A 20,005-nucleotide genomic window follows, 5' to 3' on the forward strand; every position below is an offset into this window, starting at 1 on the left:
GGGCAGAACTACCTAAAGTTAGTGACTGTGTGTGAAGCTAAAGAGAGTGAGGAACTGAGCACTTTTCCAGTTTCCCTTGGGGTCTGGAGGAACCAACAGGGCCATTCCATCCAGGATAAAACCTTGGGAGACAGACACGCCTGGAGAATTTTATAACACTGTTCACAGACTCACAGAGGGAAGCAAAACCTCCCCCCTGGCCTGCTCTCTCTCCCCCTAACACTTCCCCTTAGTAAAGTCCTTCTTCTATAAATAGTACCCTCTTTCTTACCAGGGCTTCTCTCAAAACATGAGTCATCTCTCCCTTCTCACTGCTCCTTCCTCTCTTGGGCAGGACCCAGCTTCTCTCACTGAATTCTGTCTGCAAACACTGGGTCAGAGGAAATTCAGAGTATAATGAAAGGAGAGCTGTAACCTGTGTGGACTGTCAGCCCTGAGCAAGAATTGTGCCGTTCTGGGTCTCCTTCTCTCCCTGCAGTGAAGTAAGTAACAATGACTTTTCTGCTCAGCCTTGCTGTGAGGAGGCCGTGGTCCCTAAGACACACGAAGGTGCAGTCTGGCAGGTGTCCTGTGCAATGATGACAGATCCTGGTGGGGACAATGTGATGACCATGGCCTCAGACACCAGAGGAAAGGTTGATGAAGGCACACTCCACAGTCACGTCTCCTACAAACACACAGAGATGCTGGGTATTGTGTGTAAAACATGGGGTCACAGTCAAACAAATGGGAGAACTGACCGTGACTGAGAAGCAGGGAAACTCACAGAAATAAGCAGAGGCCAGTGGGGAGTGGGCCTGGGTGGTGGGTACAGAGAGTGGGCCACAGGGCCGGGTCACTAATCTGTGTGCAGATGGGGGTGACGTTCCCGGGGGAACACTGATATCCTGGGAAGTCTTGTTGGCATTGAATTGGCTGTGACGGCCTTTGGTTGATAGAATAAATATTTTCTTGGCCTGATAAAAAAAGGTTAGGATATATTCCTTCTTTTTCTTTCATTAGGTATAGTGTGTGTAATTTCAGTGTATGAGTGCATTTTTTCATAACCGTGTAAAATAAATCACCAGTAAGGCTCCCTAAACAGGATGTCAGTTTGGGACAGTTTTTGATGACACAGAAAATGTATTTAATTTATAGATAGGGTGATAGAGATTTTATTTTTATCATGTCCATTTAGGATGATTTATACCTGAAGTTGTCCATTTTAAATACATTTTTTCTAAATAATTCACATCAAATTACTGAAGAAGTTTACTAATGACTTTTTAAAGATTTTCTTTAGTCATTAAATCTTTTTCTTTTCATTTAGAAAATTAAATTTAACAGGGTGATATTGATCAACAAGAGTGCATAGATTTTGGGCAAACATCTCCACATTATTTTGACATTTGATTATGTTGTATACCCATCACCCAAAGTCAAATCATTTTCTGCCACTGTTTGTTTGTCCCTCTTCACACCCTTCCCCCACAACCCTCTCCTCTCCACCTCCCCCATAACCACTTCACTTTTCTCTATGTCCATGAGTCTCATTGAATTTATTGGCATGACACTGGCTAACAAAATAATATTGATTTCAGGTACTGATTATTTTGATTTAAATATTACTATTAAAGTCTAGTTGGCATAGAATATTATATTAGTTTCAGCTGTACAGCACTGATTTGATCTCTATGTACCTTAATGATGTGCTTTCCACATGATGTCCAGTACTCATGTGTCTCCCTGTAAACTTGTCACACATACTGCCATCATCCATACTCGATGTCACCCACTAATCTAGCTACCATCCCTCTGCCGTCTAATCTAGCTACCATCAGTTTGCTTTCTATTTCTGTAAGTCTGTTTTGGTCTTGTTTTGCTTGATTTGATGATGTTAAAAATCTGAAATCTAAGTAAAAAAGAAATCTTTCTCTGAACTATTTCACTCAGCATAATCCCCTGTGGCTCCTTCCAAGCTGTTGCCAATTGCTGGATTTCTTTTTCTTTCTTTCTTTCTTTCTTTCTTTCTTTCTTTCTTTCTTTCTTTCTTTCTTTCTTTCTCTCTCTCTCTCTCTCTCTCTTTCTTTCTTTTTCTTTTTGGCTCATTTCATTCCATTGTTTCTGCATGCCATGTCTTTCTTTCTTTCTTTTTTTTTTTCTTTTTCCTTTTTTTTTTTGGTATTTTTCTGAAGCTGGAAACGGGGAGGCAGTCAGACAGATTCCTGCATGCGCCCGACCAGGATCCACCCGGCACGTCCACCAGGGGGCGATGCTCTGCCCATCCGGGGCGTTGCTCCATCTTTTGCTCCAACGGAGCCTCGGCTGCGGGAGGGGAAGAGAGAGACAGAGAGGAAGGAGAGGGGGAGGGGTGGAGAAGCAGATGGACACCTCTCCTGTGTGCCCTGGCTGGGAATTGAACCCGGGACTTCCGCACGCCAGGCTGATGCTCTACCACTGAGCCAACCAGCCAGGGCCTGCCATGTCTTTCTTGATCAGTTGTGTGTGGATCTAAATATCCAATGAAATATTTTTTTCCCTAGATTCTTGACATAATGGCCAAGATCATTGATTTTTTAAAGACTTTTTCTTTTAGTTTTATTTATTCATAATTTTTAATAATCTCATTTTATCAGTGGAGTATATAATACTTACGGTATCATTAACTTTTTAAAAATTCAGTTTTATTTCAGTTCACACATTGATTATTAAGAATTTTGTTGCTTTATTTCCAAAAAGGAGTGTTATTGATTGCCTTTGACTACAGAATGAAGAGATTCCCAGGTGGTCCCAGCAGCTACTGAGGGTCCATGTTAGGTAACAAGGCTTCTGCAGTCACTAGCTGAGTGTCCATGGGGGCAGCTCCTATCCCTTCTGGGGTCCCTGAGGACCTCCTCCCTGGATTGTGGGGTCTGGGTCTGCCCTGGGCTAGTGTGTGGCCAGTGCAGCATACGCTCTATCAGGGGGCTCATCTGGGGGCTACTCTGACATGAATGAAGGGGGTGCAGTTGTCTCCTGTCTGAGGGGCATGTGGTTCAGCAGGGCATAGGTCACATTCTGAAGTGGCATCAGAGGCAGCAACCCAGAGCAGAGGGAGAGTGAGAGGGATAGGGGGGAGTCTGGGGACCTGCAGAACATGGGACCCACCTGAATGTCCATTTGCCTGTCCCCTTCTAGTTCTCTGTCCTTTGTGTATATCAAGAGGTGGCCATTCCCTGTCTGAGTCTGGATCCTGAGAGGGTCACCTGGGCATACGTCACTCCCTTGGGACTTCATTGTACCTGTTCTGCTGCAGAGACAGTGAGACAGAGACAGTGTCCCCTGGTTCCACTGGTGAAACCTCCAGTCTTTATCCACCTGTAGTCAGAGTGATGACGTGTAACTTTAAATCAGATTAGGTCACTCTCCTGATGGAACCTGCAGGAACTTCCTAAGCCTTGGGGCATCTGGATGCTTCTACAATATTCTAATATAGTTTCTTACTCATTTGACCCATCTTGCTAAAGAAGCATGTCCTTCCTTAGGACCTTTGCACCCGTTGTTTTCTCTGCCTGCCTTCGCTCCTGGTTTATTTCCTCCAGAGCATTTTGCTCTCTAGCACAATGTCTGAGTATTTGCACAGTGTCTCCCTCCCCCACAGGTGATCTGGAGGTGTATGGAGACCATGTTTCCCAGGGATGCACTGTGGCCCCTAACTGGAGCCGGTAAACAGTGAGCTCCCGTCTCATCTGCTGGTGAATGAATGAAGGGGACCCTGGGGACCTGTGGGTGATTCACTTATTCATGCATCCTCCTGAGACCTGGGGCTGCACAAGGTCACACAGAGGACCAGGATCCAGCAAAGGGGACCACATAGGATGGGCTATGATGTCACAAGAAACCAGGAGGAGTGAGTCACAGCAGGACAACCTGGGTGCTCAGAAGGAGAGGTCAGTGTGGGACGCTCCTGTGAATCAGGTGAGGTGAGGACAGCGAAGTGTCCATTGTATTAAACTAGGCAACAGGAAGGTTCTTGATGGCCTGGACAGGAGCAAGGGTCTCACCGGAGAGTCCAGCTCCATGCCCTCCTCAGGCTGTGGGTCCTTTATGGCAGCATCCACTGGGGAAGAATTGGGGTCTGTCTCCCGGCAGGGTCCCTGATATCTCTGGGCTGCAGACCCTGCCTGCTCCAAGATGGGCCACTAACCCAGAGGTGAGGTGAGGTGCCAGGTCACGCAATGAGGATTTCAGTCCTTCCCACCCCTGACCCCACACCCTCCTGCCTATCCCTCCCCCATCAGCAGAACCGGGAACTGACCCAGGTCTGACTCCTGTCCTCTCTCTCTTCTGAGCTCAGTCTGAGCTGAGGGACAGGACCTATGCCTCAGGACCTGTGTCCTGTTTGTCCCTCCCTGCATACTGTCACCACCACTGCTAAAAAAGGCACAGAGCTCGTAACATTTTACCCTGGGGGCTTCCCTGTGAGACCACCTCTCCCAGGAGCTCAGAGCCAGAACTGAAAGGAAATCTGAGCTCTGGGCCACGATTCTTTCCTTTTACACTTGGGGACACTGAGGCCACACAGGGGAAGGTGTGTCCATGTCAGAATATCCACAGGTGCCTAAACCCCCACATGACTCAACCCCTGTCCAGCATGGATGCACCCACCACCTTCCCAAGGGACCCTCACTTACCCTTGTGCAAGCCTGATGCCTTGGAGGTTAGGGAGGAATCCTCAGAGCCTCCTGGAAATCATGATGGTGGCCAAGGTATGAGGTCTTTCCTCTCTGCACATGAACCCTGATGTCCCTTAGGTAGGCTGGGTTCCAGAATCTCCCTCTGCTGTGACCACCCACCTGTCACCTGCTTTCCTCAGGGCCCTGGGAGCTTTGAGGATCTCAGCATCTCTGCCTGCCTCCCAGCTTCCTGGGTCATAGCCCATCCTTGAGTGTCTGGGGGACACTGGATCCCCTGATAGACTCTCAGAACTGTCCTGGGTGGTCTGTGCTCCCTCTGAGCAGAATTCTCAGTGACTCACCAGCTGTGGAAATGGGCCCTGTGGGTGGGGGGTTGGGGACCTGCAGGGCCACCTGGAAACAAGGACAGAAGGCTGGTTAGAGGCTGGGGTTAGACCTGGAGTCTTCAATCACTCCAACTCTCCTATGTCTGCTCTGTGCCGCCCCCCAAAACATGCCCTCTGCCCACCTACCACCCCTGAACCTAGTTAGGGAGAAGGGTGTGCAGCAATGGGATGGCCTCCAAGGGGCAGTTCTTTGCAGACTGACCCCAATCAGGGCCCCTCCCTCTCATCCAACGTCATATGTCTCCTGTGAACGGGCCTCTGAGCTGACTATGTTCAGAAAAAATGCAATCAGGGGCCCCTAACCTGAGTCCAGTAGATCCAGGCGGTCACTGGTTCAGACTACATCTGAGTTCTTTTCCTAAAATAGCCATAAGAGGGGTCTCCAAACTTTTTACACAAGGGGCCAGTTCACTGTCCCTCAGACTGTTGGAGGGCTAGACTATAAAAAAAAATGTGGGGCCCGCAGCCGCAGACCAGATGTGTGTCATATGACGCACTTCCAGAACTGTGATACGAGCATCCCCCGTCACCGGAAGTAGTCTGTACGTGAGCGATGCCCCGCTTTGCTCCTCTCACTGACCACCAATGAAAGAGGTGCCCCTTCCGGAAGTTTGGGGGGGGGGCGGATAAATGGCCTCAGGGGGCTGCATGCTAGAGGCTGGATAAATGGCCCATAGCATCTGTACACCCACCTGTACCCTGGTACAGGAACCTACAGGAAACAGGGCCTGGAACTGCACTGTGGGGTGTTGCTTTGAGTTCAGGGTCCAGCAGAGCCTATGTTCTCCTTCCTTAGTCAGAATTAACCTGTCAAACCCCTGCCCTGAGCCACACTGGAGGGTCACGTTTCCTCCTGAGGTCACGACAGGGCTGGCAGGGCTGAGAGGCTGGGTTTGCTGTAGAATCCTAGGAGAGGAGGAGGCAGTGTGTTAGATGGGCTCACACCTCCCTCATGTCCTCCAGGGCTGGGCTGTGAGAGGGGAGACCCGTGAGAGCAGAACCCCTTTCTGAGGGCAGAGCCTGAGGTTGGGATCCCTGAGTGTCCCCTCACCTGTCACCACCAGCTCCAGGGGGTCCCTGCGCTCTGACCAGCCAGTGGGGCTTTGATAGTTACAGTGATATCTCCCTGCATCATGCTGTGTATGTGTGTGATGGAGAAAGCTCCCTTGTTCATGGGCTTCCATGGGGACCATGTGTTCCAAAAAAATTTGTTTCTTCTTTATATAGATGGAAATCTAGAGCCTTCAGGGTCTCCTGACAGCGGATTGTCACAGAACTTCCCTAGAGGTTGACAGAGCCTGGCTCAGCCAAGATGGTAGGTTTGGGGAGGGTCCCTGGAAGGAAACCAGAGGCTGCATTACAAAGACCCTCCCTCCCTTATTCCCCAGCTCAGCCCAACACCCTCCTATTCTATCACCTCATTCCAGGACCTCTGTGCTCCCTCCTGAGTTCCAGGGGGTGAAGTAAGAGGTGGGACACGGAGCCTGAGGAGGACTCACCTGTCTGCATGTGGGTCCTCTGGCCCAGACTTAGCTCTGGAAGAGAGTCCCTGTCAGGGGTTTGCACCCAGATGTTTGAGCTGAATCCTTTCTCAACAGTACCCCAACCTCGAGAGCTGCCTGAGCCTAAAGTTACCCATGAACATGAAGGTGTAGCCACCCCACCCTCTCTGCTGCCCCCTCCTCGTGTCCACAACTGACCGAGGCAGAGAAGAGTGGAGAGGAGGGACAGCATGGCGTCTGCTCGGAGTGCTCCCGCTCTGCAGGTGGAGGAGGCTCTGGGCCTGAAGGACAGAGATGCACAGGATGTGGTGAGTCAGGGGCTGCTGTACTTCCGGGTTCCCACAGCTGTGGACACACAGCAAGGGGATGGCTCCCCCATGGGTCTGGCTCTGAGTTTTTCCATGATGAGGGCTCAGGAGACTGCAGGGCCTTAGAGACACAGCCCAGACCTGGGGTCTCCTCTGATCCCATGACTCTCTGCCTGGTCTGATAGGCTCAGAGGAGACAGGACCCAGGTTCTTGTCCTGAGTTTACCCCAACTGCTTGGCTCTTAATAGAACTTACTAATTATATTCTCAGTCTCCTATGAATGGAATTTACTTTCCATATTTGATTCAGCCATAAAGAAATGTCTACTTGAACAGACACTTCTCCCATGAAGAAATACAAATGGCCAACAGATATATGAAAAGATGCTCATCTTCTTTAGCTATTAGAGAAATGCAAATCAAAACTGCAATGAGATATCACCTCACACCTGTTAGATTAGCTATTATTAACAAGACAGGTAATAACAAATGTTGGAGAGGCTATGGAGAAAAAGGAACCCTCATTCACTGTTGGTGGGAATGTAAAGTAGTACAACCATTATGGAAGAAAGTGTGGTTCCTCAGAAAACTGAAAATAGAACTACCTTATGACCCAGCAATCCCTCTACTGGGTATATGCCCCCAAAACTCAGAAACATTGATACGTAAAGACACATGTAGCCCCATGTTCATTGCAGCATTGTTCACAGTGGCCAGGATATGGAAACAACCAAAAATCCCTTCAATAGATGACTGAATAAAGAAGATGTGGCACATACACACTATGGAATACTACTCAGCCATAAGAAATGATAACATCGGATCATTTACAGCAAAATGGTGGGATCTTGATAACATTATACGAAGTGAAATAAGTAAATAAAAAAAACCAGGAACTGCATTATTCCATACGTAGGTGGGATATAAAAGCAAGACTAAGAGACATTGATAAGAGTGTGGTGGTTATGGGGGGTGGGGGGAGAGGGAGAGGGAAAGGGGGAGGGCGAGGGGCACAAAGAAAACTAGATAGAAGGTGACAGAGGACAATCTGACTTTGGGTGATGAGTATGCAACATAATTGAATGACAAGATAACCTGGACATGTTTTCTTTCAATATATGTACACTGATTTATTGATGTCACCCCATTAAAAAAATAAAAAAATAAAAAAAAGAAATGTCTACTGATCACCTACTACCTGTTGCGGATTTGTGCCCAAACCAGAAATACATCTGGGACGTATTCCAGAAGACCTGTTTTCTTTGGTTTAAGAACTCTCTCTCCCTTGCTCTCTCTCTCTTTTGATTATCCATTTAGCTTCTTTAAAAATATATTTTTTATTTTGACATTAAATTTAATGGGATGATATTGATTAACAAGAGTCCAAAGCATTTCGATGAACATCTGTATAGTCTTTTATTCTTTTTAATTTTTAAATTTATTTACAAAATTCACTTTAACAGGGTGACATTGAACCACAAGGTTTCATATAAACAATTCTATAGCATTTGAACTGTTGATTATATTGTACACCCATCACCCAAAGTAAAATCATTTTTCTTCACAGTATATTTGTCCCTCTTTCTTCCTTCCCCCATGTCTCCCTGTCCCTGGTACCCACTTCACTTTTATCTATGCCCATGGGTCTCAGTTCTATATCCCACCTGTGTGTGATATCACACAGTTCTTAGCTTTTTCTGATTTACTTATTTCACTCAGTGTAATGCTCTCACCATCCATCCACGTTCTCTGTAGGGCGTCCCACACTGGACCAGCCTGGTCTTTACTACATAAAGCTGAGGGGGTTCTTGCAGGGACCAGGCTGAGTAGGAACCAGCTCCGTCATCTTCACTCCAGCCACCACAATGTTTGCAAGGCACTGGAGGGTGCATTCGAGGTCCCTAGCAACCCTGCAGCCCAGGACGGCAGGATCTGAGACAGAGAAGGAGGTGACACTGTGCCACAGCAACGGCAGGTTTGCAGGCTTCTGTTCTTAATGCAGTGACTCAGGGTCTCCCCAGCAGCGTGCTCACAGGGACAGAGAACCATGGTTTCCCATGACCGTCCCCTAGACTGTCCCCAGACTTACCCTCTGCCTTCCTCAAACATCCAGGCACACTGAGACAGATACACACTCACACTCACACACTCACACCCACATCCTGTGCTGCACACATCCAGGAAGAAAAAAGCTCACATTTTCAGTGATTTTATCTTTAGAATAAAAATAGAAGTGTTTGTAGAGAACCGTCTCTGTCTTTCCTGTGTGAACACACAGAGAATAAGCTGTTGTGTCCTTATAAGGGACAATGTAATTTTTGCAAAGGTCATTTGTCAGAGACAAGGTGTTGAGTGCACACTGTTATTTACAGTGAGTTGTCGTATCCCTTTGACAATAAAATTACTCAAATTTCAGAACTGAGTGAACTTTCCTGAAACTTACTATAACACAGGGCCCTGTGAGGCACCTCAGCCTGATAGTAATGCATTTCCAGGTCAAGACATGTTCAGGAGTGAGCTCAGAGCTCTGGACAGGCCCCGACTACGGGCTGTGTCATCCTATATAAGATGCAATTGCTGGTTTGTTCAAACACCTTATTAAGATAGAGGAGGGCAGAAGGAAGGATGTTAAGAATACAAACATCTTTTAAAAACAGGTACAGGTCTCAAATAGTTTTTATAAAAAATAAGCTAATAAACCAACAAAACAATGAATTGGGAATAAAGTAAAGTAGCTGCCATGCCTTGGAATTGCTCAGTGGCTGGATAAGCAAGGCTCTGTGTGTGGACTCATGCATGGAGAGCAGGCTGACAGGTGTCTGGGAGTGGAGCTGAGAGATGGGGTAGAGGAATTGAACAAGAAAGGACAACATCTGCTTTACATATTCAGGTGCTCACTCAGTGGGAGCATAAATATTTACATGGGTCTAGGGCCTAGAACTTCATCTGAGATTCGTGGTAGCCGGTCCAGCCCTTTTCATGTGTCTGTCCTTCTTACCAGTCTTGATGTGGTTTTTTCTGTGTATCCTTGGTTATAGATTTGTCCTCATGTAGTCCTGAGGTGGTTTATCAGGATGATTGTTTGTACATTTAGTTATAATTCAAGTCTTGTCCTGGGAGGAGGTGAGTGTGTAACAACCACCTACTTGCTGTCATCTTAGCCCATTTCTTAATTGGGTTGGTTGTTTTTTGTTATTCATTTTTAAAAGTTCCATATATATTTTGGATATTAAGGCCTTATGGGATGTATTGGTGAATATGTTCTCCCAATTCATTGGGTTGTATTTTTATTTTGTTGATGGTTTCCTTTGCTGTGCAAATCAATATCTTTTAGTTTGAGGTAGTCCCATTTATTTATCTTTTCTTTTGTTTCCCTTTGCCAATGCAATGTAACAGAACAAATATTGTTATGAGAAATGTCTGAGATTTTAATTTTTATGGTTTTGACTTTAATGTTTAAATTTTTTATCTATTTTGTGTTTATTCTTGTATATGGTGTAAAGAGGCTTTCTAGTTTCAATTTATTTCATTTATTTCATGTTTTTAAACCTCATTTATTGAATAGACTATTTTTACCCCCATTGGTTTTTTTCATTTTTTGTCAAATATTAATTGACTCTAAAGGTGTGTGTTTATTTCTCTGCTCTTTATACTCTTTTATTGACCTATCTCTCTGTTTGTATGCCAGAATCATACTGTTTTGTTTACTGTGGCATTGTAGTATAGTTTGATATCAGGTAGCATAATTCCTAAAACTTTATATTATCTTCTCAATATTTCTGTGGCTATATGGGTGTTTTTGGTTCTACATAAATTTTTGAAATATTTTTTCTAGATCTATGAAGTATGCCATTGCTTATCTTGATAAGAATTGTATTGACTCTATAAATTTCTATGGGTAGTATGGATATTTTTTAATTTTTAAATTTATTTAAAAATTTTTTTTCTGTTGATTTATAGGAGGATTTTAGGAAGGGAATGAAAGAGAAAATGAGGAAAGAGAGAAAGGGAAATGTCAACTCGTTCAATTTAGTTGTTCTGTGTAATTGTGTACTCATTGATTATTTCTCATATGTTCCCTGAACAGGAATCAAACCTGTGACCTCAGTGTATTAGGACAATGCTTTATCCCTTGAGCCACCCAGCCATTGTGGGTAGTATGGACATTGTAATTATGTTAATTTTCCCATAGTATATGTTCATGGTATATGTATATATATGCTTCATGTATATGCTTCCCCTTATTTGTGTATCTCAAATTACTTTTTTCAGTATCTTATGATTTTCTGATTACAGATCTTTTACATCCTTGGTTAACTTTACACCTAGACACTTTAATCCTTTGAAGCAAGTGTAAATGGAATTGTTTTCTTAGCTTCTTTTTCTGACATTTTATTATTGGTGTATAAAAATGCAACTGATTTCTGGATATATACTTTTTATTCTGCCAGTTTTCTGAACTCAATAGTCAGATGTAGCATTTTTTGGTAGAATCTGTAGGATTCTCCATATAAAGTATCAAGGCATCTTCAAATAATGACATTTTTACTTCTCACACCATTTATAATATTCAGTGACAGATGAGCAACAGGTGAAAGTGTGAAAAGTAAAACAATTACCTCTTTTTTGCAAACAAAACCATCAGAAACTATCTTATTAGGTAGTGGGTGGCAATGTTTTCTACACAAAATCATGAATTTTGGGGAATATGGGTTCTGTGGAATCCACTAACATAAAGAGTTTCTGTTCCTCATAGACAAGATCAAGAGAGCGAAGAGGAAACCACACCATACGACTCAGTGGGAGATGTTTTTAGTGCTAAAATGAAACAATTGACTGGTACTAACATTGTTTAAGAAATACATGCAAATCTGTAACAAAACTGCAGATACTAGAAAAGCAAGAAAACGCTTAATAAGCAACTTACACTGACATGCAAATGTAGTCATATTTTTAAAAAGTGCTGAGCTTTGAAATGCACATTAAACCAGAGGGATGGTTAAATTAAGACAGCAGAAAACACTAAGGGTTGGCATGGATGTGACCTACCAGGACCCTCAGACACAGGGAAAGGGTTGGAAAAGCTGTGGTCACTCTGGAAAGTTGCTGAGTAGAATCTTTTAAAATGGAGCACCCTCAGGAGCCATGGTGAGTATCCCACTGTGCTGTTTAGAACCAGATTTTCAGGGGCTGAATGAGGACAAGAACCTGGGGCCCACCCTCTCAGAGCAGGAGTTCTGAACAGGCAGAGATAAGAACCTGGAAATCAGGTGGGAACTGACATGTCTCCTGAGATCCCGGAGTCCTCCTGAGCCCTCCTCCTGAAGAAACTCAGAGGCAGGCCCAGGAAGGGGCCGTCCCCTTGCTGTGTGTCCACAGCTGTGGGAACCCAGAAGGGCAGCAGCTCCTGACTCACCACATCCTGTGCATCTCTGTCCTTCAGGCCCAGGGCTCCTCCATCTGCAGAGCGGGAGCACTCTGAGCAGACGCCATGCTGTCCCTCCTCTCCGCTCTTCTCTGCCTCGGTCAGTTGTGGACATGGGAGGGGGAAGCAGGAAAGGGTGAGTCAGTTACACTCATTTTTATATGGAAAACTTTAGGCTCAGTCAGCTCAAGTAAACAGGGCCCTAATAAAAATAAATCAGCTTAGATGTTTGGGTAGAATCCTCTGACAAGGACTCTCTTCCAGGGCTGAGTCTGGGCCAGAGGACCCGCGTGCAGACAGGTGAGTCCTCTCCAGGCTCCATGTCCCACCTCTTACTTCACCCCCTGGGGCTCAGGAGGGAGCACAGAGGGACCTAGGGTGGGGTACCTTGTGCTTATTGGGGAATGAGGGAGGGGAAGGTCTTTGTAATGCAGCCTTTGATTTTCTACCAGGGACCTTCCACAAACCTAGCATCTGTGTTGAACCCAGCTCTGTGACCCCCTGGGGGAACTCTGTGACTCTTTGGTGTCAGGGGACCCTGAAGGCCCAGGAGTTCTGTTTGGACAAAGTGGGAAGCGCCGTGACCTGGTACACACAAAGGTCACTGAAGCCCACAAAAAAGGCCAAGTTCTCCATCACACACATGACAGAGCATGATGCAGGGATATATCACTGTAGCTATCTCAGTTCCACTGGCTGGTCAGAGCGCAGTGACTCCCTGGAGCTAGTGGTGACAGGTGAGAGGACACTCAGGGGTCCCAGCCTCAGGCTCTGCCCTCGGGAAGGGGGTCTGCTCTCAGGGGGTCTCCCCTCTCATAGCCTAGCCCTGGGGGATGTGAGGGAGGGGTGAGCCCCATCTAACATGCTGCCTCCTCCTCTCCTAGGATTCTACAGCAAACCCAGCCTCTCAGCACTGCCCAGCCCTGTCGTGACCTCAGGAGGGGACGTGACCCTCCAATGTGGCTCTGAGCAGGGATTTGACAGGTTTATTCTGATTCAAGAAAGAGATCACGGCTTCTCCTGGACCCTGGACTCACAGCCAAACCACAATGGACAGTTCCAAGCCTTGTTTCCTGTGGGCCCTGTGACTCCCAGACATAGGTGGATGTTCAGATGCTATGGCTGTTACAGGGACAGCCCCCAGGTGTGGTCACATCCCAGTGACGCGGTGGAGCTCCTGGTCTCAGGTGAGGAATTTCCATCCCTGCCACATCCATGTTTGCGGGACAAGACAGGTTATGGGGTTTCTGCTCAGAGAGGACCCCATGAGAGAGTGTGCAAGGAGGTGCTCCAGGATATTCTTGATCAGAGACACAAACAGTGAAAGACAGTGTCAGCTGGTGGCCAGAACAAGAGAAGCTATTGTATGGGAGGAGCAGCCCTGTAACTGACATCTGGTCTCCCCAGGTGTGTCTCAGAAGCCCTCCCTCCTGACCCAGCAGGGCCCCATCATGGCCCCTGGACAGAGCCTGACCCTCCAGTGTCACTCTGATGTCGGCGATGATAGATTTGCGCTGTCCAAGGTGGTAAGACCGATCACTCAGCGATCTGGCTGGCAGCCCCGGCCTGGACTCTCTCAGGCTGACTTCCCCCCAGACTCTCTGAGTGGCTCCCACGGGGGCCGGTACAGACGCTACAGTGGACACAACTCCTCTTCTAAGTCGTCGGCCCCCAGTGACCCCGTGGACATCTTGGTAGAAGGTGAGGAGTCAGTGGGTTCAGTCAGGGACCCAGACTCTGCACAGGCCCTGTTGGGGGATCTCAGGTGGTGATGGGCAGAGTGAACGTGCAGGGTCCCAGGGAGGGAGACAGAGAGAGACAGGGTGGGCCAGGATAGGAACTCAGGGAAAATGGAAACAGACAGAGATGAGGGTCTTCAGAGAGGGGAGTAGTGACTCAGTTCAGAACAGGTGGGCAAGATGTCTTTCAGTTTCCTTAGGACAGTGGCCTGGAATATCCTCCCTCTCAGAGCTGTCAGGCCCCACAGAGGCCTCAGAAAATGACATGACCCTTCACTGTCATTCATGGGGTCTGAAGGTCAGTATTTCTGTCCAGTGAGGAGCCACATCATACCATCCCCCCCCCCAATGCCAGGATCAGTTCTCCATGAGTCCTGTGACTTTAGTCACGGGGGACCCTACAGGTGCTACAGCTTATGCAGAAACTCCCCTACCTGTTGTCACACCCCAGTGAGCCTCTGGAGCTTGTTTTCTCAGACCCTCAGGGCCTTGTCCCCAGGAGCAGTCAGGCTGGAAGGGAGTGAGGGGGCTCAAGGGATGGTCCCCCAGAGGAAAACTGCCCTTCCTCCGCCCTTCCACCCCTGTCCACTCTCTTCCACTCAACTGAGCCCAGAATGTTTCAGGTGGGCAGCAGGACGGTCTTGGGGAGACACAGGGCATCTGTAGATGAGTGTGAGTGAAGTGGGGACTCCAGGGTCAGCTCCAAGGCCTCACCCTCCTCCTGTTCACATTCCCAGGATCCTCTGAAGGGTCTGGCACCCCACCCACAGCGCCCATCTCCACAGCTGGTGAGTCACTGAGGACTCTGCTCAGAGAGAGCGCAGATGACCTGAAAACATGGGAAAAGAGGATAAAACAGGAGGGTTTGACTGAATAGGAGAATGAGGGTAAGGAGTGTTTTTATAATGCAGCCTCTGGTTTCCTTCCAGGGACCCTCCCCAAACCCATCATTTGGGCTGAGCCAGCCTCTGTTAACCTCTTAGGAAGTTCTGTGACCATCTGGTGTCAGGGGACCCTGCAGGCCCAGGAGTACTGTCTGCATACAGAAGACATGAATACTTGCTTGGACAGACAGAAACCACTGGAGCCCAGGGACAAGGCGAAGTTCTTTGTGAAAAACAACTCTACAGGGAGATATTATTGTAACTACCTCAGTTCCATTGGCTGGTCAGAGCACAGTGACCCCCTGGAGCTGGTGGTGACAGGTGAGGGGACCCTCAGGGGTCCTAGCCTCAGTCTCTGCCCTCAGGAAGGGGGTCTGCTCTCAGGGGGTCTCCCCTCTCACAGCCCAGCCTTGAGGTACATGAAGGAGGGGTGAGCCCATCTAACACGCTGCCTCCTCCTCTCCTAGGATTCTACAGTAAGCCCAGCCTCTCAGCCCTGCCCAGCCCTGTTGTGACCTCAGGAGGGAACGTGACCCTCCAGTGTGGCTCTGAGCAGCCATTTGACAGTTTTGTTCTGACTAAGACAGGAGAAGACAAGTTTTCTTGGACCTTGGACTCACATCAACACGGCAATGAGACATTTAGGGCCCTGTTTCCTGTTGACCCTGTGACTCTCAGACACAGGAGGACATTCAGATGCTATGGCTATTTTAAGAAGTACCCCCAGGAGTGGTCACACCCCAGTGACCCCCTGGATCTACTGGACTCAGGTGAATGCCCTGATTGCAATCTTTCTCAGCACTCAATCAGGTCCGGTCCCCAGGATCATCTGATGTTGGGTGAGAGGGAGGGCTCTGAGCACCCCCTCTCCCTCTCTGGGGTTTGTAAAGTTGTAGGTGTGCAAGGTGAGTGTCTTGAGAGGGTCCACAGAGCAGATGTAAGAGAGAGTCTGAGTGATTCAGGGACCCCACAGTTATTCCCAGCCTCTCACCACACTTTTACCTTCATTGTCATGACCCACTGGGGCCCCAGGCCCCCACCCCGGGCCCATCTCCACAGCTGGTGAGTCACTGAGAACTCTGCTCAGAGGGAGCACAGACCACCCAGGGCAGTTCTGAGAGTCTGTCAGGGGATCCAGTGTCCCCCAGACACTCAAGGATGGGCTGTGTCCCAGGGGGCTGGGAGGCAGGCAGAAATGCTGAGATCCACAGGGTTCCAGGGCTCTGAGGCTGGCAGGTGACAGGTGGGTGGTCCTGGCAGAGGGAGGTTGTGGAACCCAGGCTAGAGGAGGGGGCATCTGAGGTCAGCTGGGGTGATAGCAACCCTCACTCTCCCTTCCTTCTTGATTGCAGAGGCTCTGGGGATGCCCCTGTCACCCATGTAGTCAGGGTCTGTCAGGAGGTGGTATGTCCATGAGGGACAGCAGCTGAGCCATGTGTGGAGATCAGTCACCTGTGGAGACACCTGTGTGACATAAACCCACCTTCCTCTGTGTGTCCTCAGTGTCCACAAGTATAGAAGGAGAGAATCGTGGCCCAGAGCTCAGATTTCCTTTCAGTTCTGGCTTTGAGCTCCTGGGAGAAGGGGTTTCACAGAGAAACCCCCAAATGTGATATTATGGGATTGTCCCCTCTATAGCATTGGTAATGACAGTGCACAGGGAGGGACAGGCAGAATGAGGATCTTGGCCATCCTGGTACATTGTCTCAGCTCTGGTGCTCAGCTCAGAGGAGCCAGAGGCCAGGAAGAAGTCCTGGTTCTGTTTCCGGCTCTCTGTGGGATTCAAGTGGTCCCTTTTGTTTTCTGAGTGTCGGGTTAGTGCCTGTTCTTCCCTGGTCCCATATGCTCACAGGCTGCTGTGAGATCAGGTGACATAGTGGTCCTCACAGCACTCAGGAGGGCAGTGCCCTAGCTCAGCCTGACTTCCCTCTTTCTAGAATGGCGCACTAGAAGATCTCTCTCTGTGCAGCAAGGCACTTGGTGACTCATTTGGGTCATTCACATGTCTAAGGGAAACTTTTATTCTACCCAAGAACTGCTGAGCTCATCCTCTGCCCCTCTACTGTATCTTAGACCAAACTATTTAGCTTGGTCCAGCTAGGCACAGTTCTCTATGAGTCCTGTGAACTCAGCATGGGAGGGGGACACTATAGGTGCGACAGCTCACACAGCACCAACCTCTTTGTCCTGTCACAACTCAGTGACCCCCTGAAGCACTACCTGATTTCAGGTGAGATGATTATGACCCTGTTTTTCCTGAGGTCACTCAGATCAGGGCCCTGTCTCTGCAGAGTCTGAGGCAGTGATAAATGAGGGAGTTCAGGGGGCCCCACAGAGGATGAAAGTCACCCCTCCTGCATGGCCCCTGGTCCGTCAGCTGCTGAGTAAGTGGGGTCTCTGAACTCTGAAGGAGCGAGTTTACGGGGTCTGCTCTCAGACTGAACACTGAGCACAGCAGTCAAGCATCCCTGTGTCATGACCATGTTTGTCATTGATCCTGAGCTCTGGGCACAGGTCCCTCTGGTCCACAGTGAGTCCGTGCAGGGTCAGTGTCACAGGAGGCCGAGAGGACCCAATGAGGAGACCAGGGAATCTGGCAGAGGTAAGACAGGGTCACTAGGGGACTGTGCAGAAGTTATGACCTGAGAATCAGGGCTTCTGAGAGCACAGAACAAGGGTGAGGTCGTGTGTTTGTAAGTCCTCTCTTCCTCCCTCAGTCCATGGTTCTCAGAGCACCTGACACCATAAGCCCATCACAAAGCAAGTCAGACCCCAAGAGTGGTGAGAAGAAGAGAATTTCTCAGTTATGGGGCTGGACTCACAGGGTCGTGTCCTGTGATGGGAATGTATGAGTTCTGGGTGGACATCCAGTATCTTGGGGTGACTTTGGCCTGCCCTGACCTCTGTGATCTCTTTGTTTTTCCCAAGACTACACAGTGGAGAACCTCATTCGCATAAATGTGGCTGGACTGATCCTGGTGGCCCTTGCGATGCTGCTGTTTCAAGCTCAAAACAGCCAGAGAAGGACCCATGATGAGCCAGCATGTGACCACAGAAGAAACAATGCAGTGTTCAGAGAGGAGGACTCTTGGAGCACATGTGATGACCTAGGAGGTGGTGGGAGAAAGTCTGGACCATGTTCTGAAGAAACTGTCTTCTGAGACTGTGCAGTGATGTAAACAGGGTTTGGGTGCAGGAAATGTCTGTGTGCTCCCTGCACAGGACTCTTCCTCCATTAAATGTGTATGTTCTCTCCCTATCTAAGGTTGACTGTAACAATCCTCCATCATTCCACATGCCTGTGACATGCGGGTCCATTGCACATGGCTGGTTTGGGTCCACACACCTAATACCTCATGGTCTCCTGCACCTTTTGGTCTAGAAATATTCTTTATTTCTAATCAGCAAATTCCCAGATGGACAGAGCAGTGTCTTTGTCTTTTTACTTCATTAACTGTATAATTGGACAAAATCAGATCTCAGCCTGGAAGAAATGAACCCAAAATGATGCCTCCCTCGACCCACGATCCTTCTGTCTTCCTCAGGTGTCACCTGCACCATTTCCTTGGATGTCATCACTGGTGGTGTAGGGACAGCTTAATGGAAGTGTGTCTCTATAAGCAATCATAGTTTAAAATGACTTGATTTGTTAAATTTTTTAGAGTCTGGATATACATATAATGGAATGTTATTCAACCCTAAATGGAAGGAAATTGTGCCACTTGGAACAACATGAACGGACATTGAGGACAAGTTTTTTTAAAATATGAGCTATATCACACAGACAAAAGTAAATATTGAGTGATGTCACAACTATGTGAAAACTATAAAAGCCAAAATTGTAGAAATTAGAGAATGGGATGGGGTTACCATGGGGAGTGTGGGAAAAGGAGAGAGGTTGATTAAAGAGTATCAACTTCCAGTTATGAGGTTAACATGTCCTGGGTGTCTGATATATAGTGTGGTGATTACACTTGATAATACTCTGTTATATATGTAAAAATTGCAAGGAGAGTGTATCTTGAAAATACTCCATTTTTATTGTCTGTCTTGTTGACAATAGCCAATCTAACAGTTGTGAAGTGCTATCTCATTGTACAGTAGTTTTAATTTGCATTTCTTGAATTGCTAGTGATGATGAGCATCTTGGTATATAGCTGTTGGCCATTTGTATGTCCTCTTGGAAGAAGTATCTTTTCAGGTCCTCAGGTTCTCTCCACATTTTTAAATTGGATTCTTTGCTTATTTGTTTCTGAGCTTTGTGAGTTCTTTACATATTTTGGATATTAACCTTTTATCAGAGTTGTAAATTACAAATATTATCTCCCATTTTGTTGCCAGCTTTTTGTTTTGTTGTCAGTTTCTGTGGCTGTGCAAAAACATTTTATTTGATACAGTTTGATCCACTTATTTTTGCCTTTATTTTCCTTGTCTTTGGCATCAAATTCAAAAATTGTTCTTTACGGCCAAAGTACATAAAGATAGAATCATTGTTCCTCGAAAAACTAAGAATAGACCTACCATATGACCCAGCAATCCCTTTACTAGATATCTACACCCAAAACTTGAAGACATTGGTACATAAAGACACATGCACCTCCATGTTTATTGCACCATTATTCAGTGTCCATGACATAGAAACATTCAAAATGTTCCTTGTTAGAGGGCTGGATAAAAAAGATGTGATATATATATACAATGGAATACTACTTCGCCAGAAGAAATGATGGCGGCATAGTGCCATTTACAACAACATGAATTGTTTTCTGAGAATGTTATACTGGGTGATATTTGTAAATCATGAAAAGCAAAAAAACTGTATATGATGTCACACATAGGTGCAATATAAAACTGAGGCTCATGAACATAGATAAAAGTGAAGTCGTTATCAGGGGGAAGTGGATATGGGGAATGGAATGTGGGGGAGAGGATAGAGAGGGAGTGGGTGGGAAGGGAAAAAGAGGGAGAAATATATAGTGACACAAAATGATTTGAATTTTGTCAATGGCTATACAACAAAATCAACAATTTAAATGCTATAGAAATATTTACCTCCTAAAAAACATATTCAAAAGTTCAAATGCTATAGATATGTTTATCTGAAAC

The 20,005-nt window shown here is 47.0% G+C and overlaps 1 protein-coding gene and 1 long non-coding RNA gene across 4 annotated transcripts in view; both read left to right on the forward strand.

The window, feature by feature from the left end:
* Positions 1-19,802, forward strand: part of LOC136331896 (leukocyte immunoglobulin-like receptor subfamily A member 6) — a 153,204-nt gene extending 133,402 nt beyond the window's left edge. Inside the window, exons 1-9 of one of the 3 annotated variants that reach the window (XM_066271064.1) lie at positions 12,260-12,376; positions 12,541-12,576; positions 12,729-13,013; positions 13,161-13,463; positions 13,684-13,977; positions 14,753-14,803; positions 14,945-15,220; positions 15,367-15,669; positions 17,828-19,802. In XM_066271064.1, coding sequence (XP_066127161.1) covers positions 12,343-12,376; positions 12,541-12,576; positions 12,729-13,013; positions 13,161-13,463; positions 13,684-13,977; positions 14,753-14,803; positions 14,945-15,220; positions 15,367-15,669; positions 17,828-18,060 — 1,815 coding nt within the window. In that variant the 5' untranslated portion in view covers positions 12,260-12,342 and the 3' untranslated portion in view covers positions 18,061-19,802. Of the gene's footprint in view, positions 1-12,259; positions 12,413-12,540; positions 12,577-12,728; positions 13,014-13,160; positions 13,464-13,683; positions 13,978-14,752; positions 14,804-14,944; positions 15,221-15,366; positions 15,670-17,827 lie in introns of those variants that run through there. The other 2 variants (XM_066271063.1, XM_066271061.1) reach the window with 2 other exon arrangements.
* On the forward strand, positions 344-6,766 carry LOC136331917 (uncharacterized). The gene is made up of 3 exons (XR_010730560.1): positions 344-482; positions 6,269-6,356; positions 6,640-6,766. It is a non-coding gene; the product is annotated as an uncharacterized lncRNA (long non-coding RNA).
* Positions 19,803-20,005: the final 203 nt, after the last annotated feature.

This window comes from Saccopteryx bilineata, chromosome 3 (assembly GCF_036850765.1).
Source record: "Saccopteryx bilineata isolate mSacBil1 chromosome 3, mSacBil1_pri_phased_curated, whole genome shotgun sequence".
NCBI classification, from domain to species: domain Eukaryota; kingdom Metazoa; phylum Chordata; class Mammalia; order Chiroptera; family Emballonuridae; genus Saccopteryx; species Saccopteryx bilineata.